The sequence below is a fragment of the Zingiber officinale genome, chromosome 4B (assembly GCF_018446385.1).
Source record: "Zingiber officinale cultivar Zhangliang chromosome 4B, Zo_v1.1, whole genome shotgun sequence".
Taxonomy (NCBI): Eukaryota; Viridiplantae; Streptophyta; class Magnoliopsida; order Zingiberales; family Zingiberaceae; genus Zingiber; species Zingiber officinale.
This window is the reverse complement of record NC_055993.1, coordinates 126,520,273-126,543,716: the sequence shown is the minus strand read 5'-3', so window position 1 is coordinate 126,543,716 and position 23,444 is coordinate 126,520,273. Positions and strand designations below refer to the sequence as shown.

The 23,444-nt window shown below is 38.0% G+C and overlaps 3 protein-coding genes across 4 annotated transcripts; all 3 read right to left on the bottom strand.

Annotated features, from left to right (window-relative positions):
* Positions 1-1,116: 1,116 nt before the first annotated feature.
* Positions 1,117-4,678, bottom strand: LOC121976540 (NF-X1-type zinc finger protein NFXL1-like). The gene has a single exon (XM_042528733.1). The coding sequence runs from the start codon at positions 4,549-4,551 to the stop codon at positions 1,333-1,335; it is 3,219 nt and encodes a 1,072-aa protein (XP_042384667.1). The 5' UTR covers positions 4,552-4,678; the 3' UTR covers positions 1,117-1,332.
* A 5,023-nt stretch (positions 4,679-9,701) lies between these two features.
* Positions 9,702-13,828, bottom strand: LOC121976535. Of its 2 annotated transcripts, none has more exons than XM_042528727.1 (5): positions 13,344-13,828; positions 12,475-12,646; positions 11,120-11,343; positions 10,105-10,278; positions 9,702-9,996 (listed from the first exon to the last, which is right to left on the bottom strand). In XM_042528727.1, the coding sequence occupies exons 1-5, from the start codon at positions 13,578-13,580 to the stop codon at positions 9,910-9,912; spliced, it is 894 nt and encodes a 297-aa protein (XP_042384661.1). In that variant the 5' UTR covers positions 13,581-13,828; the 3' UTR covers positions 9,702-9,909. The 2 variants fall into 2 exon arrangements, with proteins under 2 accessions (XP_042384661.1, XP_042384662.1); XM_042528728.1 differs by having other exon boundaries at positions 12,490-12,646; positions 13,344-13,824.
* A 4,868-nt stretch (positions 13,829-18,696) lies between these two features.
* On the bottom strand, positions 18,697-23,394 carry LOC121976536 (ESCRT-related protein CHMP1-like). The gene is made up of 2 exons (XM_042528729.1): positions 22,564-23,394; positions 18,697-18,910 (listed from the first exon to the last, which is right to left on the bottom strand). The coding sequence occupies exon 1, from the start codon at positions 23,193-23,195 to the stop codon at positions 22,581-22,583; it is 615 nt and encodes a 204-aa protein (XP_042384663.1). The 5' UTR covers positions 23,196-23,394; the 3' UTR covers positions 18,697-18,910; positions 22,564-22,580.
* Between the last annotated feature and the right edge of the window lie 50 nt (positions 23,395-23,444).

The following is a 23,444-nucleotide window of genomic DNA, read 5'->3' as shown; positions in this document are numbered from 1 at the left end:
ATTTTTTTTGTATTTTTCGTTTTCTTAAAAAAAAAATGCTCCTTTGTTTTAGAAAATTAACGTAGAAAATACAAATCAAACATATTTTTCATTTTTTTTCAGAAAATAAAAATAAAAAAAAAACGTAGAAAATGTAAACCAAACTTCCTCTTAGCTTTTACAAGTGAATTTCCAGTATAAAACTGAAAATATATTAAAGCGTTGCATACAAAGAAAAAAAAAAAGTGGTATCTGTTTATAAATTGAGAAACATAAATAAAACCTGAAGCAGCATGTAATTTGGGTGAAATTTTTGCAAATGGAGATTGGTGTTTATTGTTAGCATATATCACTAATCCTAATGCAAATACAGAAAGAATCAAAATTAACACTCTTCTGTGCATGCACAAAGATAATTCAAAAAAAAAAAAAACAAACTGCACAAGAATCATATGCATAGAAAGACTAATCTAAATCCATTGTACTTGCATATCAGCTTAGCTCCTGTGTGCCATAGACAGTTCACACGTAATCTGAAGCAAAGTCCATAATGAGCACATGCAGCTCTAGATTTCAGAACAACCTGAAGTTTTAACGTGCGTAAGGTGAACCAAGATAAATTTAAGGAATGTTCAAAGCACAGCTTTTACAAGTGAATTTTCCAGTATAAAACTGAAAATATATTATAACATGGTAAACAAAAAACAAAGTGGTAAACATGAAACATATATGAAACTTGAAGCAGAACGCAGTCAGTCATGCACAACCATGCCATAAAGAACCAACACTTATTTGTTTAGATTCACTGACAAACTTCCAATTAATTTAGAGAAATGAAAATTTTCTAATCATTGATTTAGTTCATCCTAGAGGATATTTGCGTTCTTTTGGATGATTTTCTCACACACAAGTAAAACGATCGCCTGTAGTTCTCCCTTGGTTTTCACAAGGATTGGCCTTGCACAAGTCATTCTTTACTCTAGAAATGCACATATTACTTTCTACACTTTACTCTGACAAACTAGTGTTTGAAAGAGTACCTTGTATAACAGCTGAATACTGATCTTTATCAAATTCGTATTTGCAAAAAAAAAACAAGAGAAATAAGAATGTTAAAGAAAGCAACAGACTGGGGTTTTAGGTTGTTGTAAAGAAGTTGGAATTGAGCACACAGTATGAAAACACTATCAATTTGCCCAAAACAACTAATATAAGATGAGCAAAACTATGAAGTTTAGGTCAGTGTAAATTTCACACCGACGTAACTGATTTAGACAAATTGTAATAAAAATTAAAGAAAGAAAGAGAAAAAAAAAATTTAGGGAAGCAACTTGGACAAGCTAAATCAAGCTTTCATGTACAAGCGTCTTCCCAGTCATCCGCCTCTTTTCTCTCTTTCTCACCAGCAGCAACACCTTGACTCATAGAGATCATCACATCCCCACTGGTCTTCACAATGGAGCCACTGGAATCTTCGACATGATCCGCTGAGTCCACAGATAATGAATTCATAGCATCAGAATCAAGAATATTCCAGGGATTAGTTGCTGCTTGGATTGGTGCAGCCTCAATTCGCCTCGAAACAGGTGCTATGGCATTAACTCTAGAAGAAGACCAATCCCCTCCCCAAGAATCTGATACAGGGGCAACGACCTTCTTCCATGGATTGCTAACCTTTGAGGAAATTCCATCCTCTTTAGGCCTTGTTCCCCATGCATTATTCACAACAGAACCTGAAACCACTGCTGCTCCCTGGTATACCGATCCGTAATCTAACCTCAACAGAGCTGTGGCAGCCCTCGCTGGGTCGCTAAAAACTACTAAAGCATTTTTGCCATTTAACCATACCAATTCACATTCCCCTCCGAATCTTAGCGCCAAGGCACTGATATCTGCATCACGAGGCAAATCGAGCATTGAAACTACATGTCGAGGATCCATGTCGACAACAGGGTCAAAGTGTGGAGGCAGTGAAGCAGCTACTGGTACTCCCGGCTTGGAGCCCAATATCCCAGCTGGAGGTCTTGACTTGGGGGTAACATGAACAACTAAGAATCGTTTTGGCTCCCAACCTGCAGCTTGGACTGTAAGTTTCCATCTTTCTGCTATGTGCCAAACTACATCTCTCTTTTCTTTCAACATAGGACAAAAGACATGTACTTTGACTCCACCTCCTTTTGTCTTTCCAAGCACCAAAAACTTAAACCTGTCCTCCACAGACAAAACCCATTTAGGTTCCTTTCTAAAGAACTCAGCAAGGAGATCAGATGATGCTAAATTTTCACCAAAATGCAAAGCATCCAAATTGGGAGGAGTTATGTCGAATGCATCTGCAAGGACACGCTTCCTTTCCATCTTAGCACACTCTTCGTCGCAAGATAGCTTCCTCTGCCAAAGAGGGACCTTCTTTGCATTGGCCTCCATGGGAAGCAATGGAGTGGGAAGCCTCAGAAGAATGGATGCTTCTAGTATAGTATCAGCATGGAATCCATTGGTGCTTCCTCCAGCACCACAAGGAACAGTTGCAGTAATTCTATCACAAGAACAAGCTAGCGTAACAAGGACTTGACACCTAAGATCTGGGCAGGACTCCAATGGATGGCATGGTGCACCACAAGTGTGCTTGCAATCCCTCCTTGGTGCACCACAGACCTGTCCACATGAAGGCTTCACACTCAAATCAGATGCAGAAGCACAGGAAGTATCACATGGAGGAGGATGGCAAATCCTAACACACGTATGTATCCCACATTGGCGAGTCTTACCACAAAGTTGATTGCATCTAATATCCTTAGATCCACAAGGTATGTTCCTCAACAGCAAATGGCCTCCAATACATTCCTTCACAATTGGCACCGTGCAAGGTGGACAATCTCCAAAATGGCAAGTGTGGGAGGCTGGGTGGCCACATGGTTGGGGCACCAAGCAAGGGTGGGGGCAGGATGGTATTGAAGTACCACAAGGAAGTGGCGGTGGAATTGATGTCTTCCCGCAGGCACATGTTAAATCAGTGAATATAGTTTCAAGACAAGGTGGGCAGTAACCACTGTGGCATAGCGATTGGCAAGAGTGTTGACCACATCTGAGTTTTTTTCCACAAAGTATGGAGCACAAATGAGGATCCCAATCACCACCAGAAAGCTCCCCACCGTTTTTAGAAAGAGGACAGCAGCGTTCAGTGCACCTATGCCTGCCACAAGTCTTTTTCACACCACAGGACTTGTTGCAGAGAAATTTTTCACTACCTTCAGAGATCTTGTAGCATTCCACTTTTCTACTTGAAGAAAGACATCGGCATTTCTGGTCAACCAATACCAAACAAGGAGGGCAATCTCCCTCGTGGCAGGTCTCCTTGCACCTATGAAGCCCGCAATGAAGAACTCTTTCACAAATTTCAGAACAAGTGGGAATAGGATCCAGACAATTTTTCCCTTCATATTTCAATTTGGTCTTCCCACATTGGCAGCTTTTTATCGCATCTGGTTGCAACATGCACTCTCCACAAGACCCAGGATGACAATTCTCTCGGCAGAAATGATTCCCGCAGGAAAGAATACGACCACAGACGGAATTGCACGAGAAGACCCCATCTTGAATGCCTTCAACGTTTCCCTTTATCACCATATCACCACAAAGTACAACCTCGGTCTTCTTCTTACAAAAGCAAACAGTAGTAACAAGGACTAGGCAGTGGCTACACGGACCTGTGTGGCAAATCAATTCACACTGGTGGCGGCTGCATGAAAGGAGATGATTGCACTGCTGCCCACAGGAGAAGGGACTCTTTTGATCGGAGCACCGTCGGACAATCGTCGTTTTACCACATGGGCAAGGCCGGCTTGGAGCAAAGGTCTTGCACGGTGGGCATGGCCCAGGATGGCACTGTAGGACGCACACATGGAGACAACGGTAACAGTCATCACCATCCTCGGAGGTATTGTGAGACAGAGCAGTCCGATCAAGAGACTTTTTGCAGGGTTCACCGCAGGAATGGGGGATGAGATAAAGATCATTCGGCGGATCCCGTCGGCTACCACAGAAGCAAGTATAAGATAGCTCCTTGGCGGGGATGGATTGCACCGATTGGCACCCAGGGCACCGCCATCCCCCGCTGCCACCACTGCCGGCGGACGAGGCATCGGAGGACGAAGGCGAATGGGCCCACTTGCGAATGCAGTGAAGGTGGAAGATGGAGTAGCAGCTGGAGCACGACCAGATCGCAGCCGATCGCCGCACCATCTCGTAGCAAATCATGCACTCCACCGTCCCCTTCACCAGGTTATCTTGAATCTCTTGGACCAACTGCGGCACGGTGAGGTCCGTTCCGGTTTCCGACGTCACCATCACGGTGGGACCCGGCGGGGATGGCCGGGGATGGCGGTGCTTGTGTCGGCGCGCAGGTTCGCAAACCGTAGGCGGCGGCGGCGTAGGGAGGATAGGGGCGGGGGCGGATCCGCGGGGGATCCATTCCTGGCGACCACCGGAGGGAAAGGGAGGTCGGTGGTGGGGGCGGGGCCTTCGGTCGTTGCGGTGTTGGTGCTGGTGGTTTCTCTCGGCGGCGGCCGGGTGCATCCTGGCCGAGGTGAATCCTTCGATTTGGGATCTGGTAGCCGTGAGGTTGGCGAAAGGGTGAATGGGAAACCCTAGGGGACGATAGAGAACAAGAGGGACGAATCCTCTGCTGTGATATATACGAATTGGCGATGGATTCTATTCGTGAAAGGCACCGCCTTAAATATTGTCAAAAAACTTAACCCTTTTATTTTTTTTAAAAAAAATAAAATATATAATTTTAAAAAAACATTTAGTCAACGTCTCAAAAGGATTCCATATATATCTAATATATTATTCGAGAGACAAGTCATGTAATAAGGAATAACGGGAATTTATGAAAAGATGTACTTAGAATTATGAATTGACCAAATATGTATTATACTTTGAGATTTATTAAATAGTATATTTAATTTTTTATTTTTCTCCTCCTATCTTCTAATCATTTGTCAATATCTTTTCGTCTTTTGTTTATGCAACTATTTTTCTCTTCCCTCTCTTCAATGCAGCAATCCTCCCTTTCTGTCCTCCCATCCTCCCTTCCCCCGCCCTTTTTAAGATATGCATGCATGCAAAGTATAATATAGGCATGATATTATTTCATATCAGACCCACGGGATTAGAGTTTAATATGTTTTCTTTAATACATTTTAACATCATTTCAGTGAGAGAACTGCAAGGAGTCCAACGGTGCCATCCATTTCATATTTTGACTTCTTCGAAGGTGTTAAAATATGATAAAAAGAATCGACTAAAACAACTTAATGTGGACCTGATATGGTTCATATCAATCCCATGTTAGGTTATTTTAGTTGATTTTTTCTATAATATTTTAACACCTCTGGATCAGTCAAAATATATAATAGACGACACCATTCGATTCCTTGCAACCTCAGAAATCCATAGGACTTGAAATGGATACAATATGAAATCTTTAGGTCTATTAGTGGGTTTTGACCGAAACTCACTGATGGACCTAGAGATCTCAGATTGCACTCATTTCAATTCCTATGGATTTATGAGGTTTCATGGAGTTAAAATATGCTATCAATTGTTTATTTTAGCTTCTCGGATGTGTTATAATATAATAAGAAAGAATCTGTAAAAATTTTCACGTTGGACCTTAAACATGTATCAGAAGTTAATTCTTTTCCCCTATCAAATATCGACAACTAGTCAATGCTTATTAACTAGGGTTGTACATTAATTATCAGTCTTCCTGTTCATCTTTCAATAACATATTGATTATTACTTTAACTGGGGATGAAAGTGAACGGATATATTCTGCTACACAATTTTTTAGCAACACAACTTAAGCAGCATTTGCTAAATTAGCCTCTCTGCAAAGTGATTAGCATAAAGTAGTTTTGAATTATCTTGATTGTACTTTACATGCCATCTAAACTATTCATTCTAATATTTGATGCTAAAGAAGTAAGACATATAAAAAGAATAGCCAAAAAAAATTAGGAAATCGATATGACTACATGATGACTTTGAGAAGATATAGAGATAGAACAATGTAATGCTACCAATCTAACAGATAAAAGGAAAGAAAATGGATCTAATTCTTCTTTAGACTGACATTTTTGGTTCATTTTAGACCTTTTTTTGGCTATCCAAAGTTAGCAGACATAGGTGAGGAGCATAAGGTGTTGATCCTCTTTCACTAACGAACTTTGAGGAAGAATCATAATACAGTAAACATGTATCAGCAAGAATAAAAATCACAACACAATAATCATGGAGATTTTTCCATATTACATTATATCACCTCCGAGAAGCCGAAATAAACAATTGATAGCATATTTTAACTCCTTGAAACCTCATAAATTCATAGGAATTGAAATGAGTGCAATCTAAGGTCTTTAGGTGCATCAGTAGGTTTCAGTCAAAATCCACTGATGGACCTAGAGATCTAAATTGCGCCCATTTCAAAATCTGTGAATTTCTAAGGTTGCAAGGAATCGAATGGTGTCATCTATTGCATATTTTGATTGATCCAAGATGTTAAAATGTTATAAAAAAATCAACTAAAACAATCCAACATAGGCCTGATATGGTTCCATAATTGGAACCTCACTTTAGCAGAAGCACCTGTAAAATTTGAAACTAATGAAAATGACATAGTATCTGAAACTAAAAGCACTATGGTAGAGACATTAAAACATACTATATCACTAGTTGGCAACAATCTTCAGGTAATGTTAAAATGCGATAGTTGTTTCCTCTTGTCAGTTAGTTCGGAGCATGTTCTTTTTTATTGACATGACATGTATATACTTAGAGGATTGAAGAACTGCTATGAAAAAATGTAAGCAGCTAATTCCTGTGACACCTACATTACCAAAATCTAAAATAACTTCCTAACTTCTGCCTCATGGTAAAATATTTGCTTTCTTAGTTTCATAGTTGTTGTATGTATGGAATCTTTTCCCTCGCTGCTTATCAATTTTTTGTTTCTTTTTATTTATGTTAGTAAGAATTTCTATCAAAATTGCTAAAAGTTTCTTCCAAATATTTGGTTCATGGAATGAGTGAGCAATACATTTCTAGAATGTGATTCCTCATAATACAAGGAATATTTGTGCAAGATTAACATGTTTGGCCATTCGTAAATTTACAAGAATGCTAAATTTTATGTCTGTGGATCAAGTATCCCATTTTACTATGTTGAAATCAATTTTTTTCTCATTTTATTCACTCTTATGCCATTGAAATTAAAGGTTGCACACAGTCTTCTTAGAACCTCAAACAATGGGATTAATCTTATGCTCACATTTCACTTGGATCATTTTCTCCCATTTGTCAAACATCAATTACACTTCCATCATGGGCTTGATATGGAACCATATCAGGCCCAACATGGACCTGATATGGTTCCATATCAGGCCATTGGTAAATTTACAGGAATGCTAAATTTTATGTCTAAGGATCAAGTATTCCATTTTACTGTGTTGAAATAATTTTTTTTTCTCATTTTATTCACTCTTATGCTATTGAAATTAAAGGTTGCACAGTCTTCTTACAACCTCAAACAATGAGATTAATTTTATGCTCATATTTCACTTAGATCATTTTCTCCCATTTGTCAAACAGCAATTACACTTCCATCATGGGTATGATATGGTTCCATATTAGGCCCATTGATGCTGCACACCTAGGAAAACTACAGAGGGTTTGTCACCATTTTTTAGGTTCAAACAGCTGTTGACAGCCTCCGTGCTACTGTTGTTGAGAGAACAAGTAATCTACAAAAGGGAATTTCATCCGTTCATGATTTTACTCATTCTATAAAAGAACAGTGGAGCATTTAGAATCTTGCATAACTTCAAGACACCAAGCCAATCCTATTAGCATAGTTTTTGACAAACCCTCTACAATTTTCATAGGTGTGCAGACCTACGTTGGGCCTGATATGGTTCCATATCAAGCCAATGTTGGGTTGTTTTAGCTGATTTTTTCTAAATGGACGGTACCATTCGATTCCTTGCAACCTCAGAAATCCACAGGACTTGAAATGAGTGCAATCTGAGGTCTCTAGGTCCATTAGTGGATTTTGACCGAAATCCACTGATGGACCTAGAGACCTCATATTGCACCCATTTCAGTTCCTATGGATTTATGAGGTTTCAAGGAGTTAAAATATGCTATCAATTATTTATTTCGGCTTCTCGAAGGTGATATAATGTAATATGAAAAAATCAGCTAAAACAACCCAACATGGGCCTGATATGGTTTATATTAGACCCATGGTTCATATCAATCTCATATTAAGTTGTTTTAGCCGATTCTTTTTATCATATTTTAACACCTTCATAGATGTCGAAATATGAAATGGACGGCATCGTTGGGCGGCTTCAGAAATCTACAAGGAGTCCAACGGTGTCGTTCATTTCATATTTCGACTTCTCCGAAGGTGTTAATATCAGACTCATATTATGCTTTGCATGCATGCATATCTCAAAAAGAGTGAGGAAAAAGAAGATGAGAGGAAAGAGAAGAGAGGATTGCTGCATTGAAGAGAGGGAAGAGAAAAAAAATTGTATGCAAAAAAAAAAGTAAGAGATTGTCAACTGATTGAGGGGTAAAATGGGAAGAATAGAAAATTGAGTATGTTATTTGGTAAATATCAAAGTATGGTACGTCTTTTGGTCAATTCATAACTCTAAGTACGCCTTTTGGTAAATTACTGAAGGAATAAAGGATGGATGACGTGACCTGAACCATCTGACCCACTGAAGGTGATCTATTTGGATTAGTTGACCTGACCTGAACCATATGACCCACTTAAGGTGCCTCACCTGGCTACGCAACACAACACGTGGCAAAAGATGAAATCGTTCGTCCCCCAACGCTCTCGCCGCACCCGACCACTGGTCATCACGAGGGAGATAAATCACGACAGCCGAGAGGGCAAGTGGTAGTGGGATGAGTTGCATAGGATTTGAGGATTTATGCCTCGATAGTCCTACAGTTCGACCCCACGATCTCAGGTGACAAGCATGTCACCACTTACCATCTCGGATGACCCGTGGGGTTAGCTACGCAACACAACATGGTGGCAAAAAGACGAATACGCTCGCCACTAGCGCCCCCGTCAACCCATCCCAGGACCAGCACTGAGGAGGTAAATCACGGATGACTACTGACCTTTATAATAGTGACTAGCATATAAGGGAAATATTTACCTCGATTTTATCAAAATTCAAATCCTAAACACAACACCTCATACTCTAATCACTAGACAATCCCTAGAGAACTACTACGCAACATACAACATGCTCTTGGTTGCATTACTAGCTTGACTCAATCAATTCTGCATGAGCGTAAAATTTAAATATTATTAATAATATAATAAAAGTTATTAAAAAAGTAACGCATAAATATATGTAAGTAGAGATTAGAATAATAAATTAATGTGTGAAATTGAAATTACTCAACACATAATAACCGGGTTTAAGTAGAGTTGAAATTTTACTTATTAAAGTGACTAAAAACAATTTTAAAAAGTGTAAAGTACTTCCTCGATAAAGGGAGAAAAAAATAACTTCATAAATTTGATCCTTTAAAAATAGCCGAAAACTGATTAATTAGAACACACAATTATATATGAACCAGATCGTAAGTATCCTACAAACGGCTTGTGCCCATTTTGCTCATAATTAAAATTACTCAACACACTGCTTCTATCATTGAACTCAACACAACAGACGAAACAGGAATATGTTACAAATTTATGATTAAAAGCATCCAAAGGGTTCAATTATCTTAATTTTGACTGGAAATAAAGAGAATGACACTATTCATCAGGCAAACTGAATGGTGCAGCTCACCACCGTTGCCGATTCTTTTGGCCGAGCTTGAGATGGAAGATTGTCAGAAAACATCAGGATTGTAGCGGCCCGGCATGGAGCTGCCTTGTTGAGCTTGTCTCAGATGAACAGTGAGTGCATAATTATTGATCTGCGAATTAAATCATACAATGTAGAGAAAAGACAATCATTAATTCAGTCCAAAATTCATCAGTAATGCGGTAAATGAACTGAGAAACAAAATGAGATGGTGAAATACCTCAAGTGTTCGAACTTGTTCCTGGTACTGGGCCACAAGTTGTTTCAGATGTTGCAACTCTTGGCTTCTCTCTTCAAATTCTTTCTGGCGCTCATGTTGGATTGAAACAGCACGCTTGAGCACAGAGTTCTCTCTCAGTAGTATTTCAACTTGTTCTTTCAGCATCACATTTTCCTATTTCAGATTTAAAGGAAAAAAGACATCAATCTCTCCCATTCGAATTTAAGAAATAATCAAACAAGCATTTTATTGATAAATTGACTTCGAAGACTTTTTAAGATAATATATTAATTTATAAGGGCAATTACATTAAATTGAAGCTTTGAGTTTAGAGATAAAACTTCAGAAACTAAGTTTTTAAATAAGTAAAACAAAAGCTGAATATATGAAATGTAGTTTCAACGACGAGATTTTATTTTTTAAAAATTTTATTTTTTTTAATGGAATAGCTAAGTTTGAGAAACATGAAACTCATGTGAGTGGACTTTCAGATATCTCAAATCTATCATTCAACAAAAGAAGAATATTGATAGAGATATAATTAATAGGATAAAGAATGAATAGAAAAAATAAACATGAAACTCATGTGAGTGAACTTTCAGATATCACAAATCTATCATTCAACAAAAGAAGAATATTGATAGAGATATAATTAATAGGATAAAGAATGAATAGAAAAAATAAACATGAAACTCATGTGAGTGGACTTTCAGATATCTCAATCTATCATTCAACAAACGAAGAATATTGATAGAGATATAATTAATAGCATAAAGAATAAATAGTCAAAATAAAGAAAAACTTCTGGAAACTTTATATCATGTGATGGTTGTTTTCCTCTTAGGCTAAAAGTGAAATTTTTAACAAGACTGATCGAACCCATTATACTACATGAATCAAATTGCAAGACCATGGGGAAACAATACATATATATATATATAAAATAATGTAGATGAAAAATGATAAGATGAATGCATATGTTTAGCAAATGATTAAATGAAAAAGTTTTAGGTACCTTTTGGAGATTTGGCAGTACTTCAGCACTGGTACGATCCATAATGGACTTCTCAAAAAACTCTAGAGCTCTGGAAGCACGAGCTCTGGCATCATCTATATCAGAGGCATTCATCATCTCTCTTACAAATAGGTCTACCCATTCATTTGTAGGGTGAACATCAGCAGAAGGCAAGCTTCCATCAGCAGCACCAGCAATATCAACACCATTTTCCTTCAATGTACCTGATGAGTTTCCAAATATATTATAGTAAATAAAAAGATTATTCAAATCTGAAATGAATTAGCACTTAACAAGCTCCATCTTTTTGCAGGTATACCTAGTGCATGTAACTCCATAACCTAAGACAAAAATTGAGAAGAAAAATAAAAGAAAAGGAAAAAAAAAAAGAGAAAAAGATTGGTGATGTACAACAATGAAATTGTTGAGTGAAAAAATTGAAACTTAGCAAATAATAATGAAAATTATACAAATGGATAAGCCCTGCAAAGAAATGGAGAAAAGGAAAAAAAAATAGTAAAAGGTACAATTAGAAAATCCAGCAAGTGTTATACCGTGAATTGTTTGAATATAGATCATTTACAGTCATCACAAACAGAATATCCTCTATGAAAATTTCTGCCTCATTAAACAATTCTTGCAATAGAAATACAAAGCCAAACCTCATCACTAGTAACAAATTTCTACCTGCACATCAATTACTATTTACTAGACTATTTTTTTTTTCTACTCTTTAGCTCATACACTTAAATACCAAGTTAAAATTTTCCAACAGCATTTTATGCATTCTCAAGAATCTGAGAAGACATGGAATTATCTTAAAGTTGAAAAAACAAAAGATAACTTGGATTAAGAAAAAAAGTAATAGCCATTATTTAGAGGAAAAAACTAATTACATATTTTGTAAACAAAATTCCAGTAGTCTAGAAGTTTTACAACCAACAACATACACCTAACAACTTCATGTCATAAATGTGCCATCAATCATAAAGAAGTAGCATATAGATAGATAAAAGAAATGTAAATAAATATAAATACAGCCACATTTATACTCCTAATCAGTTGGGCTGTGTTTACTTGGATGGAAAGTGGGGAGGGAGGAGAGACAATGAGACATGATCACAGAATTACATATACATCTCCATCATTTGTATCACTTTCCCTTCTCCCCATCACATCTACCACCCCAAGTGAACTGACTCTTATCAAGTATAGACTGCCTGCTTGAATACAAACATACCTTGAACACACTGCTGAGAATTCTTTGCAGTTCCTTTTTCAGATTGAACAATTTTCAAATATTACACAAAACAGTGAAATTCATAAGCCAAAACAGCTACAAACAAACTATCTACCTAATGCAAGTCTACCTTTACTCGAAAGAGGACCATTCATTTCAGTTCCATTTTCTGATTTGCCCACAGCTGATACCAATGACATGTATGATGAATCTAATCGAAGATCATTTAAGCTCTTTATAGCAGAATCCAAATCATTTCCAGATGCTTCAAGAGCTTGTTTGAGGAGCTGAAGATCATTCCAATGTTAGTTAAGGTATGAATAACAAGAGAATATATAAAATTTGGTGGTTCACAAAAACAAGTAGAAAAGTGAAAATGATTGTTAATTTGTTATCAGCAACTTCACAATAGAATGACATTATAGCATGGCAGCAAAGAGGAAGGAAAATAATGCAAAACTGCATTCTTTCGGAAAACAATATTCTTTCAGAAAACAATAAGATTGAATCATAAATATGAATGTGAAGCGAAAGCATGTTTCACAAGCCAACACAATCTAGCAGAACAAGTGCTAGAAAAAAAAATCATCAAGATCTCTTAAAGAGCTTCGTGGATTTTCTCTTTGACGACAACTATGAGTTTTTTGAACAGATAAAAATTCACCAGAAAAAGACTGTCATTAGAGCTACCATACTCTATAAGTTAGATGATGTCGTCATTAGGATGCACAATTGCCATGGAAGAAAGATGATAAAGATATATGCATAGTATAAAGTAAGACTTACATGAGGAATGTTAATTTACGTTCTCACTACCTTAAGCACTATCATTTTCTAGATAACATTTTATGGAATAAATTGAATGACAAGCAAATCAAAGTATCGCACGCTTGGCATTAGAAAAGTGCATCCATCCAATAGGACGATAAACAATAGTCAGCTAATGAAAAAATAAAACAGGAAAGGCTATGAAATAGACTCAACCTGCTGATCCATATCGGGAAACAGGAACTTCAGATGGGAGAGATTATCCGGCGCAATCAGATCTTCTCCGTAGCCACCGAGATCCAAAGGGTTGGAGATCCGAAACGGCGAGAGGCGGAGGGAGGGGGTGGGGGAGGATGAGCCGGCAGAGCAGCGGACTCTCTTGGAGGCCGGCGGCGGGGTAAGGAGCTCGTCGAAAATGGAAGAAGACCTCTTCCCGCAAACTACGGCAGACATCGTGGACTCCACGCCTGAGCTTCTCGGACCTCCTCGTGGCGGTCGTAATGGATCCCTCTTCTCCCCGCCGCCTCCGCCTCCTGGTGCTTAGGCCGTTCCACCCATCTAGAGAAGGCGATCGCGGGAAGATCTCGAGCACGGGCGTCTGCGAATCGATCCACGACGAGGGCGGCGAGGACGAGATCGAGGGTTTCGTGGGCGCAGAGAGAGAAGGATCGCTTAAGAAAAGGATCTCTCCCTCTCGGTCCTCGCTTCATAAATAGGACACGTAATCCGCGTGGATAGGGGTCAGAATGTAAATAACAAAATATCTGCATTACTTCATTTTAATCCTTAATTTCTCAACTTTTTCAATTTTCTTCTAAACAATTCAATAAATTTTAGTGTTGATGTATTGTTTTAACGAGACGATTTTTTTTATTTTTTAAATGTTTAATTAAACATGATGGTAAATGTTATTAATATATTAATTAATTATTCCGGGAAAGAAGGATCGTTCTCCTTTTCTTAAAACAAATGACAAAAAGGGCTCAATTCACAAATTGCTTACGGACCAGAGAATCAACAATTGGACCGGGTTTTAAATTCGATGGATGGGCAGAATTCGAGCTGGCCCAATTAGTTGATGTAGTTACCAAGGCCCAGTTACTAATGGACCTCCACGACCATATTTTCATATAACAACAATAATATAATATACCCTTCACTTATAAATAAAATTTAAGTGTTCACAAGCAAACTTACATTGGACTTGATACAAATTTATTTATTTCGCCCTCGGGACAGGGTTGATTTGAATAGTACAAGATAAAGTTGTTATCATATAATAAGAGTTTAAATCGTGATAAATTTGAGGAAAAAAGCTCTCCTTTACATTGATAATTAACTATAATTTTTCGATTTATCTCCTTACAAATGATCGCAGGATTGGTGGATGACGGATTCCATCTTTTAATACCATTATAAAAATTTATTTATGTTATTTAAATACATATAAAATTAATTAAATTAACAAATTTAACAACTTATTAAACTAAATGAATAAACTTAAAATACATATGTGTTCAGTTAAATTTTCATGATAAAAGAATTATGAATTGCTCTTGAACAATGTTCACGAACAAAACTTGTGAATTATGTTTATTAATAAAATTTTCATTGACATGATACTAGATAAAAAAAAAATCAAAATGAAGAAACAAACTTATATTATCAAGTTCTATAATCAGTCGAATAATCTTAAAATTGTAAAATTTTAAAATAATCAAATAAATTTGAATGGAAAGCTCAATAACATCTAACGAATCAAACTCAGGTCAAATATGAACCAACCTCAAGCTCTTAAAAAAAGAAATGAAATCAAGTTTGAACAAACATTTCAACAACTTTGTTTGGTTGTCTTATTAAATATGGTTGAACACCGCCAAAACTTAACTCCGTTTAGCTCCTTTACAACCCTATATATGGCTACGTATGATATTTTGAAGGCAGCGGACTAAGCATATGTCTTAATCTTGTTTGAGCATTGCCTTTTAAAACAAACCCATTTGATTCAATGATTGAAGCTTTTTGTGTGTGTGTGTTATTGTTTTGTTTATCACAAGAAAATGGTGAACAAGGGGAGGGGGAACTTTATCACCATGCAGGAGTTGATCAGTAGATTGTGACTGAAAACCCTAGTTCCAGTAGTAAAGCCTGAAGAATGCAGATGGAAAGGAATCCATGTCAGAAGATTTCCCACATTTCAGTGGGGTTCTTGTGCAATCGTATTGACTACTTTTGGCTACCTTTTCCATCTCAGTTCAGAATTTTTACCACAAGTGGTTAATTTCAAAGGAGGAAAAAAGAGCATTATATTCCTTCACTCAATAAATAAATAAATAAATAACGGAGTGGTAAAAAAACTATCTTGTTATTTGTATTATTATTTGGAAAGAAAAAAAAATAATTAGAAATTTGCCTGACTTGATATCCCATCACGAAGGCAGCATCTTTCCTTCATTGAAGAGGGAGGACCAGGTGCCCACTCCAACAGTCACAAAAAAACAAAAGAACATGGAAGGAGGAGGAAATCAATTAACACCTCTGAAAGTTTCAAGCTTTGTTAATTAAGCAAGAACAAGACTTGAGCTTATTAATCTTCTGAAACTCTTTACTGAGGAGATCGATCATATAGAGCAAAAGAAACTGTATATTTTGTAGATTGTTTGAGATTTCATGGACTCTAAAAACATTGTGATTTTTTTTATAAAGAGAGATCGAGAGAAGAAATACTGAAATGAGAATGAGTTTGCCTGTGTTGATTCTTTTAATGGCATCTTGCCTCGGCAAGATCTATGAGGTACTGAGAAAAGGAAAAGAAAAAAAAAAAGGAACACTAACCTTGAGAAGTAATCAGATAGCTAGTTCTTTAACCATCTTTGTGATTTCCCACAGCTTTATTGAACTGCAACTGAAATCATCAATGTATCTGCATGCATGCAGTTCAAGAAAGCTGTGGAAGACAACAAAGAGAGCCATATTCACATAGCACATTGAACACTGTGTACATCAAGGTGGAGGTGGAGGAGGAGGATGAGTAAAAGGAGGAGAGTAAACTGATGAGAGTGATGGCAATTGAGGAGAGGAGAAAGGCATAAATATAGAGAAGAGGAGAGAAGTGCGTTGTTGGTGGAGAAGCCATTAGCCAATCCCAAGAAGAATATATAAACCTTCTTACTTTTTTCTTTATTTCTTTTTTTTTTTCTTTCCTTTTGGTTTCACTGTTCAGAAGGCAGAGTACAATTCACATTGGAGTTCATTAAAAGTTAAATGCTTTTTGAGGCCAATCCAGGAGATGAATCAGTGAGTATGAATACTTAAAGGGTGGAGGTCCTGACAGTACTGCAATGGTTTTTTGTGTCCTTGTGGAAAAGGTTGGACCATGTTGGGAGTTGTGGCACGGCTGGCCGGCTCGTAGGGTTAATTATTAATTAATATAAATATTATAGTTTCTTCCAAAGAAATGAAATTTCAACATGGATGAACTCCTTTCCTTTGTGTCGACTCCTATCTATATCTTAAGGAAATTAAGGAGGTTATTAAAATGGAGTGTCAGTGTTGGAAAAAGGCATTTGACCAAATCAATCGGGACTGCAACCAAATGATCTCGTCAGTAATTCTCCCAAATACTCTTGCCATGCTATGATGCTTTTTTATATTTATTTATAATTATAATATTGATATCGTTAAGAAACCATGTCCCTGAACTGAGCCAGTAATGTGCATGGAAATGCATGCAGAATTTAGTGAAGGACGGAGTCGGCGGTGAATGAGGAAGGAGGTCTTGTTGTCGGGTGGGAATGGCAGACACCCAGCACAGTCACCGCGCCCGACCCGATAAAGGCAGGTGGCAGGCAGGTAGGCAGGCGCGCCCGTTAAGATCGCTGCCTGCTTTGCTTTGGCTTTGAGTCTTTGACTCCCCAAAACTCCACCACTTCTTCTTCCTCGCCGTCGTGCCTGAAGCATTTCCACAGACACTTTGGATGGTGTATTATATATCTGCAGTCTGTTTCTTTCTGATTGTTTCTTCTTCTTCTTATTGAGATCTGTGCAAAAAAAGGTTAAGCCAATGCATGCATTGCTATGCCAAGCCTCTCTCCCTACCTCTCTATCTCATCGATTCTAGATCTTAATTAAATCTGAACCGAAGCTAATCCATACGAGTTACATGCGAACTCTAAATCAATTCCTACGCACTTCTTCAGTAGCACGAATTGCTTCTAGTTCGTATGAACCTTAGTAAACTGATACCTACAGTAGACGTGTGAAGCATAACTAGCTACTATGCATAAGTTTTACAATGTTTTAGTATATTCCTATGGTAAGAATAACAGTTCTTAAACTTTGCTATCGATGATTAAGATTCGACATTAGTTGGAGATTTGTAATTGATGATTGCAAACGCCCTAATTGTAGATTTGGTCGTCCATTATGTAGAGCATAAACCTTCATCATAGCAAATATTGACAGCTATGGAATTTTGTTATCCAACAAACGAGGGGTCCCCCTAACGTTTCTTTTTTGCAATCAATGCACATTTTCATAGTAAAAATGATAGCAATAGAATTTTATTTTTAGTTTGTATTGTGCTGATCTATGTTTGGATACGATTTGTTACAAAGAGAAGACTCACACAGAAAATGTGGAGCGATAATAACATTTCACTTTTTTTTTAATAATCTCAAGAAGCATACGTGTCAATCCAGCATCACCAGTAATTCAATCAATCATAAATATACCCAACGTGAGCATTTGAACCCATTACTTGGAATAATAAGGATGATTTCTTATATCCAGATCAAATATATCTTATGCGACGCAAAACAAGCTTATTCATTCAATTTTTTGACGAGTTACTCAAATGAATTGACTATATTCGCTTGGCAAGATACAACATTATCCCAAAAGGGAGATATCTTTTGGTATGCTTCTAACTTGAGCAGCCAAAACGAAAACTAGATCAATTGGTTCGACCAAAACAATTGGGAATTAGTCTCAGCTCTTGTATCCATAGTCTATAAAATTTTTGATCAAGTCAAGAAGAGCAAAAATCAAATAATTTCTAAAAGATATTGACAAAAAAAAACACAAAAAACCCATTCTAACAAGTAGATATTAATAAGCCAATAGGATTACCATCTAGATGGCTCTTCTTCGATCCAATTATTTGAGGGACAAGAATGACTACTCCCTTTATCAAAAGGTGAAGACGATAATTAGACAATTTCTTTTTGTTTAATGCTTGTCAGCGTGCGATCGCACACATTTGTTGGCTTCCTAATGGACATGAAACAATGTGGGGGATGATGGTGAGATCAACAAAAGTTTCAATTGGTGCCGTCAAGTCACTGATGAGCGATTTTGGATCAAACAATTAGGACATAAATAAATTGCATCGCCAACCAACCTCATCATTTAACTCGATTTAACATCTAACTTTACCAAAGAAACTTAAAAATATTTAAATATTCAGGTCACAAACCAACAAACCAATGAGGACCTCAGAGCAGCTTTGTTGAAACGGAATCTCAAGAAATGTTGAGTTGGCCTGCAGAAATCATTTAGGGTTTCAATCTATTTGGTGGAATCCACCACAAGTTTCAATCAGTGCGTTTGGATTCATCATAAGATATGCAAACAAGATCTTTGATATCCCCGAGTTCAAATACGATGTGGCTGATAGTAAATATGTTACATATGATATATGAGTATGTAAAATTATTGGCAATAACTGAGAATCACAGCTGATGCACTTACAGTGGCTCCAGCTGGCAAGGTGATTCCAACACCTGAAATGAAGAAAAAGTAATGAACTAAACGTCACACAGATAAACAGACTCAAGCTAAATAGTTCTTGCAAACTATTAAAGAAATCAGTTAGCCAAATTATAGCAAACAGATATGCAAGCCCATAAAAGTAAAGTACTCTTATCTACCATGAAAATTGAGAATGACTTACAATTCTGGGAGGATATGGGTAGAAAGAAAAAACCATATAGCAACACAATTATATATACATATATATTCACGTGCCATAGTCAAAAGGGAACTTTATTCAGAAAGGTTAAACCAGAATTTGTAGGCATGTCAGTTTTCACAAATAAAAAAGGAAGCAATGTGAAAACTGAACCTCGAACATATTTACATCAGAGTGACTATAGAAGCTTGAAGTTTGTGTTAACTGATACATCTTTGTTAAGTATGATCTTCATAAATATTGTCTTTAAACACATGAAGCTCCTTCCAAGGCAAGCATGATTTACAAGATTGGATTATTATCAGTGCAGAGAATTAGTTTGGGCAACGAAAACTTGAAGGGACCTATTTGCTATCTTTTCAATCAGCTAGCAGAAGAGCAATTTTACAGGATTCATCTGAACCTGTAAAGAGAATAGTCACGTGTTTGTCTTTTTCTTCTCACTAAAGAACCCCTGCCATTGTCACTTGAATGACATTTTGACCCACACTCATTAACTATGTTACTTGGACTAGGCACTTCAGGCACGAGTACTAGAAGTCCATAATTGCATTGTGCAGTCTAGATGTGCATTAATCCAACATTGGGACTCATCGTCCCATCTATACATTGCCTTGAGATTAAAAGTTGAAACGATACGTGGATAGCCTAACCTTGTTAAGGAGATGAAGCTTCAGGGTCGTCCCTGACAAGGGGTTTTGTTGCGCCCAAAGGATGCCCACATATCTCCACAATGGCATGATATTGTCCACTTTGGGCCTAGGCTCTCATGACTTTGATTTTGGGCTCTATCCAAAAGACCTCATACCAATGGAGATATCTTGCATCCTTTTAACCTCATGATCTTTACCAAATCTTTCCAATGTGAGACTTTGATTGAACCCCAACAATCCTCTCCTCAAACGAAGGACCACAATTACTCTCATGGTCCGGACCTCCCCGCGAGCATCTGGTCACTCGACTGCTCAGGCCTCGCAGTGAAGCATCCGCACCTTGTCACCTTGACCTACTCCGGGCCTCCCCGCGAGCATTCAGCCACCTTGACCTGCTTCAGGCATCACTGCGAGCATCCGGTCACCTTGACCTGCTCCAGGCCTCCCGCAAGCATCCGACCACCCTGACCTATTCCGGGCCTACACTCAACTTCGTTCAAGGCCACCCCACATGGTATCTGGTTCGTATCATGGCTCTGATACTATTTGTTGTGCCCAAAGGATGCCCACATATCTTCATAATGGCATGATATTATCTACTTTGGACCTAAGCCCTCATGGTTTTGCTCTTGGGCTCTACCCAAAATGCCTTATTCCAATAGAGATATCTTGCATCCTTTTAACTTTATGATCTTTACCAGATCTTTCCAATGTGGGACTTTGATTGAACCCCAACAGGTTTGAAGACAAGAAGCGCATTGCTTCATTTATAAAGCAGCATAAAGCCAACTGGACTTCTCACCTAACCAAAGATAGGCCTTTTAATCTGTAAGTAGTGGGATAGAGAAGTCCAGTATACAGAGTGGTCCAATCAGTCCAGTTAGTATCTTGAGCAAGAAGGAAGCAACATATAAAGCAGAGTAGATAGGAAGTATTTCTATGTTTAAATGGTGGTGCAATTTTTTAAGGAAAACAATGGAAGAATAAAGGATATGGATTTGAAAATATCACCTGAGCGGAGGAAGATAAGTCTCCAAAGCCAAAAGCCTTTGGAGAACAGCTTGGAGAAGGATGCCTCTTAGCAAAGGATGAAATGTAGCCAACCCCCAAAGTTGGGAGTAACCCAACTTGATGACAATGGGAAATCTAATTCTCATCTAATTTTACCTAGCTTTACATTCAAATTTATGCTCATAAGAACTATTATTGTCCATAAATAGTCATAAACTGGATAGAAAAAGAAAGGTGAAAACTCAGATGTCTTATACTCTGATAGACCTGTGGTTTTCTTACTACTAAGATATCACACGTAAGTAGCAAGTCTTAAACTTTCAGTTTAACAGAATGGTAGTCAGTATCAGTGCCCTTATGGTATGCATGAACCATATAGCTACTAATCAGCACGTTCATCCTTTTGTCAAAATAAAGATCTCCCTTTCTCAAGAGTCACACACAAGAGTCACTGGTGTGAATAAATACAAGTATAATCAAGATTCAAAACCTACTTCAGAAAAAAAGAAGATTCATTAAAATATAAGCAATATTTACTAACTGCTTCAAGTCACAGCAGCTAAACTTCATGACAAATAAGATGTCATCTAAAGAGTAGCAAGGGCAAAATACTTTGGCCAGAGAATCAACCCTAACCTTCTAGCACATAATCTAACCCTTCATTTCAAAGTACTTCTGTTACAATAAGCAACTTGCTATACAATTAAGAATCAATTCATTCACATCAGCCTTCAATAATCATAGAATTCCACACAGGCTGCAAGGGAAATCACCAATACATGGTTCTATAGGCAGCTAAGGATCATATTAGCATAATAAATGGTATACCACCAGAGAAAGTGAGAGAAATAGATTGAAATTATATGAATATACTCAAAGGTGACCAACAAATTTTATAATTGAAGGATTGAATTGATAGAGTGGAAAGCATAAAGGATATTTTATAACTTTGAGTGTTGACAATATTAGACTATCACATGAGTTACATTTCAGTGGCTTTGTGACGTTTTTGCTACATGTTAGCTAACTCCAGTGGTGTATAAGCAACTGTTTCATTCATGCTTGGAAGGATGCACCACTGCCAACAATCAAGAAGAATAAATGGATTATATTCAAATGGAAAAAATATAAACCGGGTTACACATCTCGATTTGCTGCTTATTACACATTAATTTTTTGTTGACATGTTTTACCAAAATATTCTCCTTTTTTCTCTATAGGTTAATGCTATAGAACTACAAAATTACAACACTATTCAGAGAGAAAAGTGCACTCTGCATGGCAACAAGAACTACAGGTCTTGTTGCATTTTAACAGAAATAATCATCAGCTCCTTAAGAATAAACGAAAGGATTTTGATTTCTTTTACAACATTTTTGTGTGATGCCAATGGCCCTCCATGTGAAATATACATCTTGCCCTACGAAGGTCTGAAAGCTTGGGTGTATACCATTTGTTTGAAGCATTTGACTTCCTCCGTTTAGGAATCCATCATGTGGGGGAAAATGGCTTCCCTCCAATTTTAAACAAACTCCATATTTGCCATAGGCAAAACTCACTTACGGTATCTGACTGAACTCTTTCTAGAATTTCAATCTTTAAATTCAAATCTTTTGATGCTGGACATTAACATTAAAATAATAGTTTTTCCTGTAAGCCTATAGATTATAAAAACAGTTGGTTGGACAAAACATACAGCACACCGTCGTTAGGAAATTATGATTATTCTTCATCATAAATTCTCAAATTTTCGTTTATGTTGACAAATAAAGAAAAGATAAATTAAACAAAAAAAAGTCACCTTGAGAAGAGCTAATCCTAGCCCCTCGCCTTCAGCTCTGCCAAGCGCCTCGAAAGATCATCCTCGTCCACCGACTCCTTCTCCTTGGCAGGAGGAATGACATGCGACGCAGCTTGAGGGAGGCCTACGGAAACTTCGAGACCGTAGTCATCGGCGACCTGCTGCATGAGGCTGTTAACCTCGGACTCAGGAGTGGAGAGACTAGTGGACCCTGCCATAGCGCCCTCCATGAACTCGGCCTGAACCTCCATGTTGACAAACTGCCGCTCGAACTGGTCCATGGTCTCGGACATCTTCTGTAGGTTCTCAGAGGCGAGGGCGGACTCGAGCGACTTCACGATAGATCCCATGGACTTTCCGATGGCCTGCATCTTGGCCTGTGTATCGAGTCGCGCGACTACAGCGTCGAGACGGGACGCGAGACGGAGGTAATTCATCTGCTCCGTGCGCTTGCGGATGGCATTCTCGGCGTAGACCCGGGCGCCGTCCATGTTGCCCTTCTCGATCGCCTTCTTCACCTTGAGCTTCTCCGACTTCTCCTCCTTCTCGCACTTGCGCGCCTGCCGCTGCAGGCTCTTAGAGGTGAACTTGAGCTCAAAGATCTGGTTCATCAGCTTCTCCGTGTTCCCCATGCCGTGGACAATAGATCGATCGGTGGCTCGGACAGAAGGAAAATTAGGGTTAGCGAAGATGGCCGGAACGGGAGCGGAACGGAGAAACCGGCGTTTGATGCACAGAGGGCAACATAACAGAGAGATATATATACATACCGTTATATCGTTCGTCAGCGACGCGTTACGGCCTTTTGACGGATTCAAACGCAGAGACGCGTTCTTCTTCCTATCGAAGGAATAGACCGAGTTGGGCTTTATTTAGACCCA

Coding starts and splice junctions, on each gene's coding strand:
- LOC121976540 (XM_042528733.1), bottom strand. CDS start 4,551: ATGCACCCGGCCGCCGCCGAGAGAAACCACCAGCACCAACACCGCAAC.
- LOC121976535 (XM_042528727.1), bottom strand. CDS start 13,580: ATGTCTGCCGTAGTTTGCGGGAAGAGGTCTTCTTCCATTTTCGACGAG. Junction 10,279..11,119: donor TACTGCCAAATCTCCAAAAG/GTACCTAAAACT, acceptor AATCTGAAATAG/GAAAATGTGATGCTGAAAGA. Junction 9,997..10,104: donor AACAAGTTCGAACACTTGAG/GTATTTCACCAT, acceptor TTTAATTCGCAG/ATCAATAATTATGCACTCAC.
- LOC121976536 (XM_042528729.1), bottom strand. CDS start 23,195: ATGGGGAACACGGAGAAGCTGATGAACCAGATCTTTGAGCTCAAGTTC.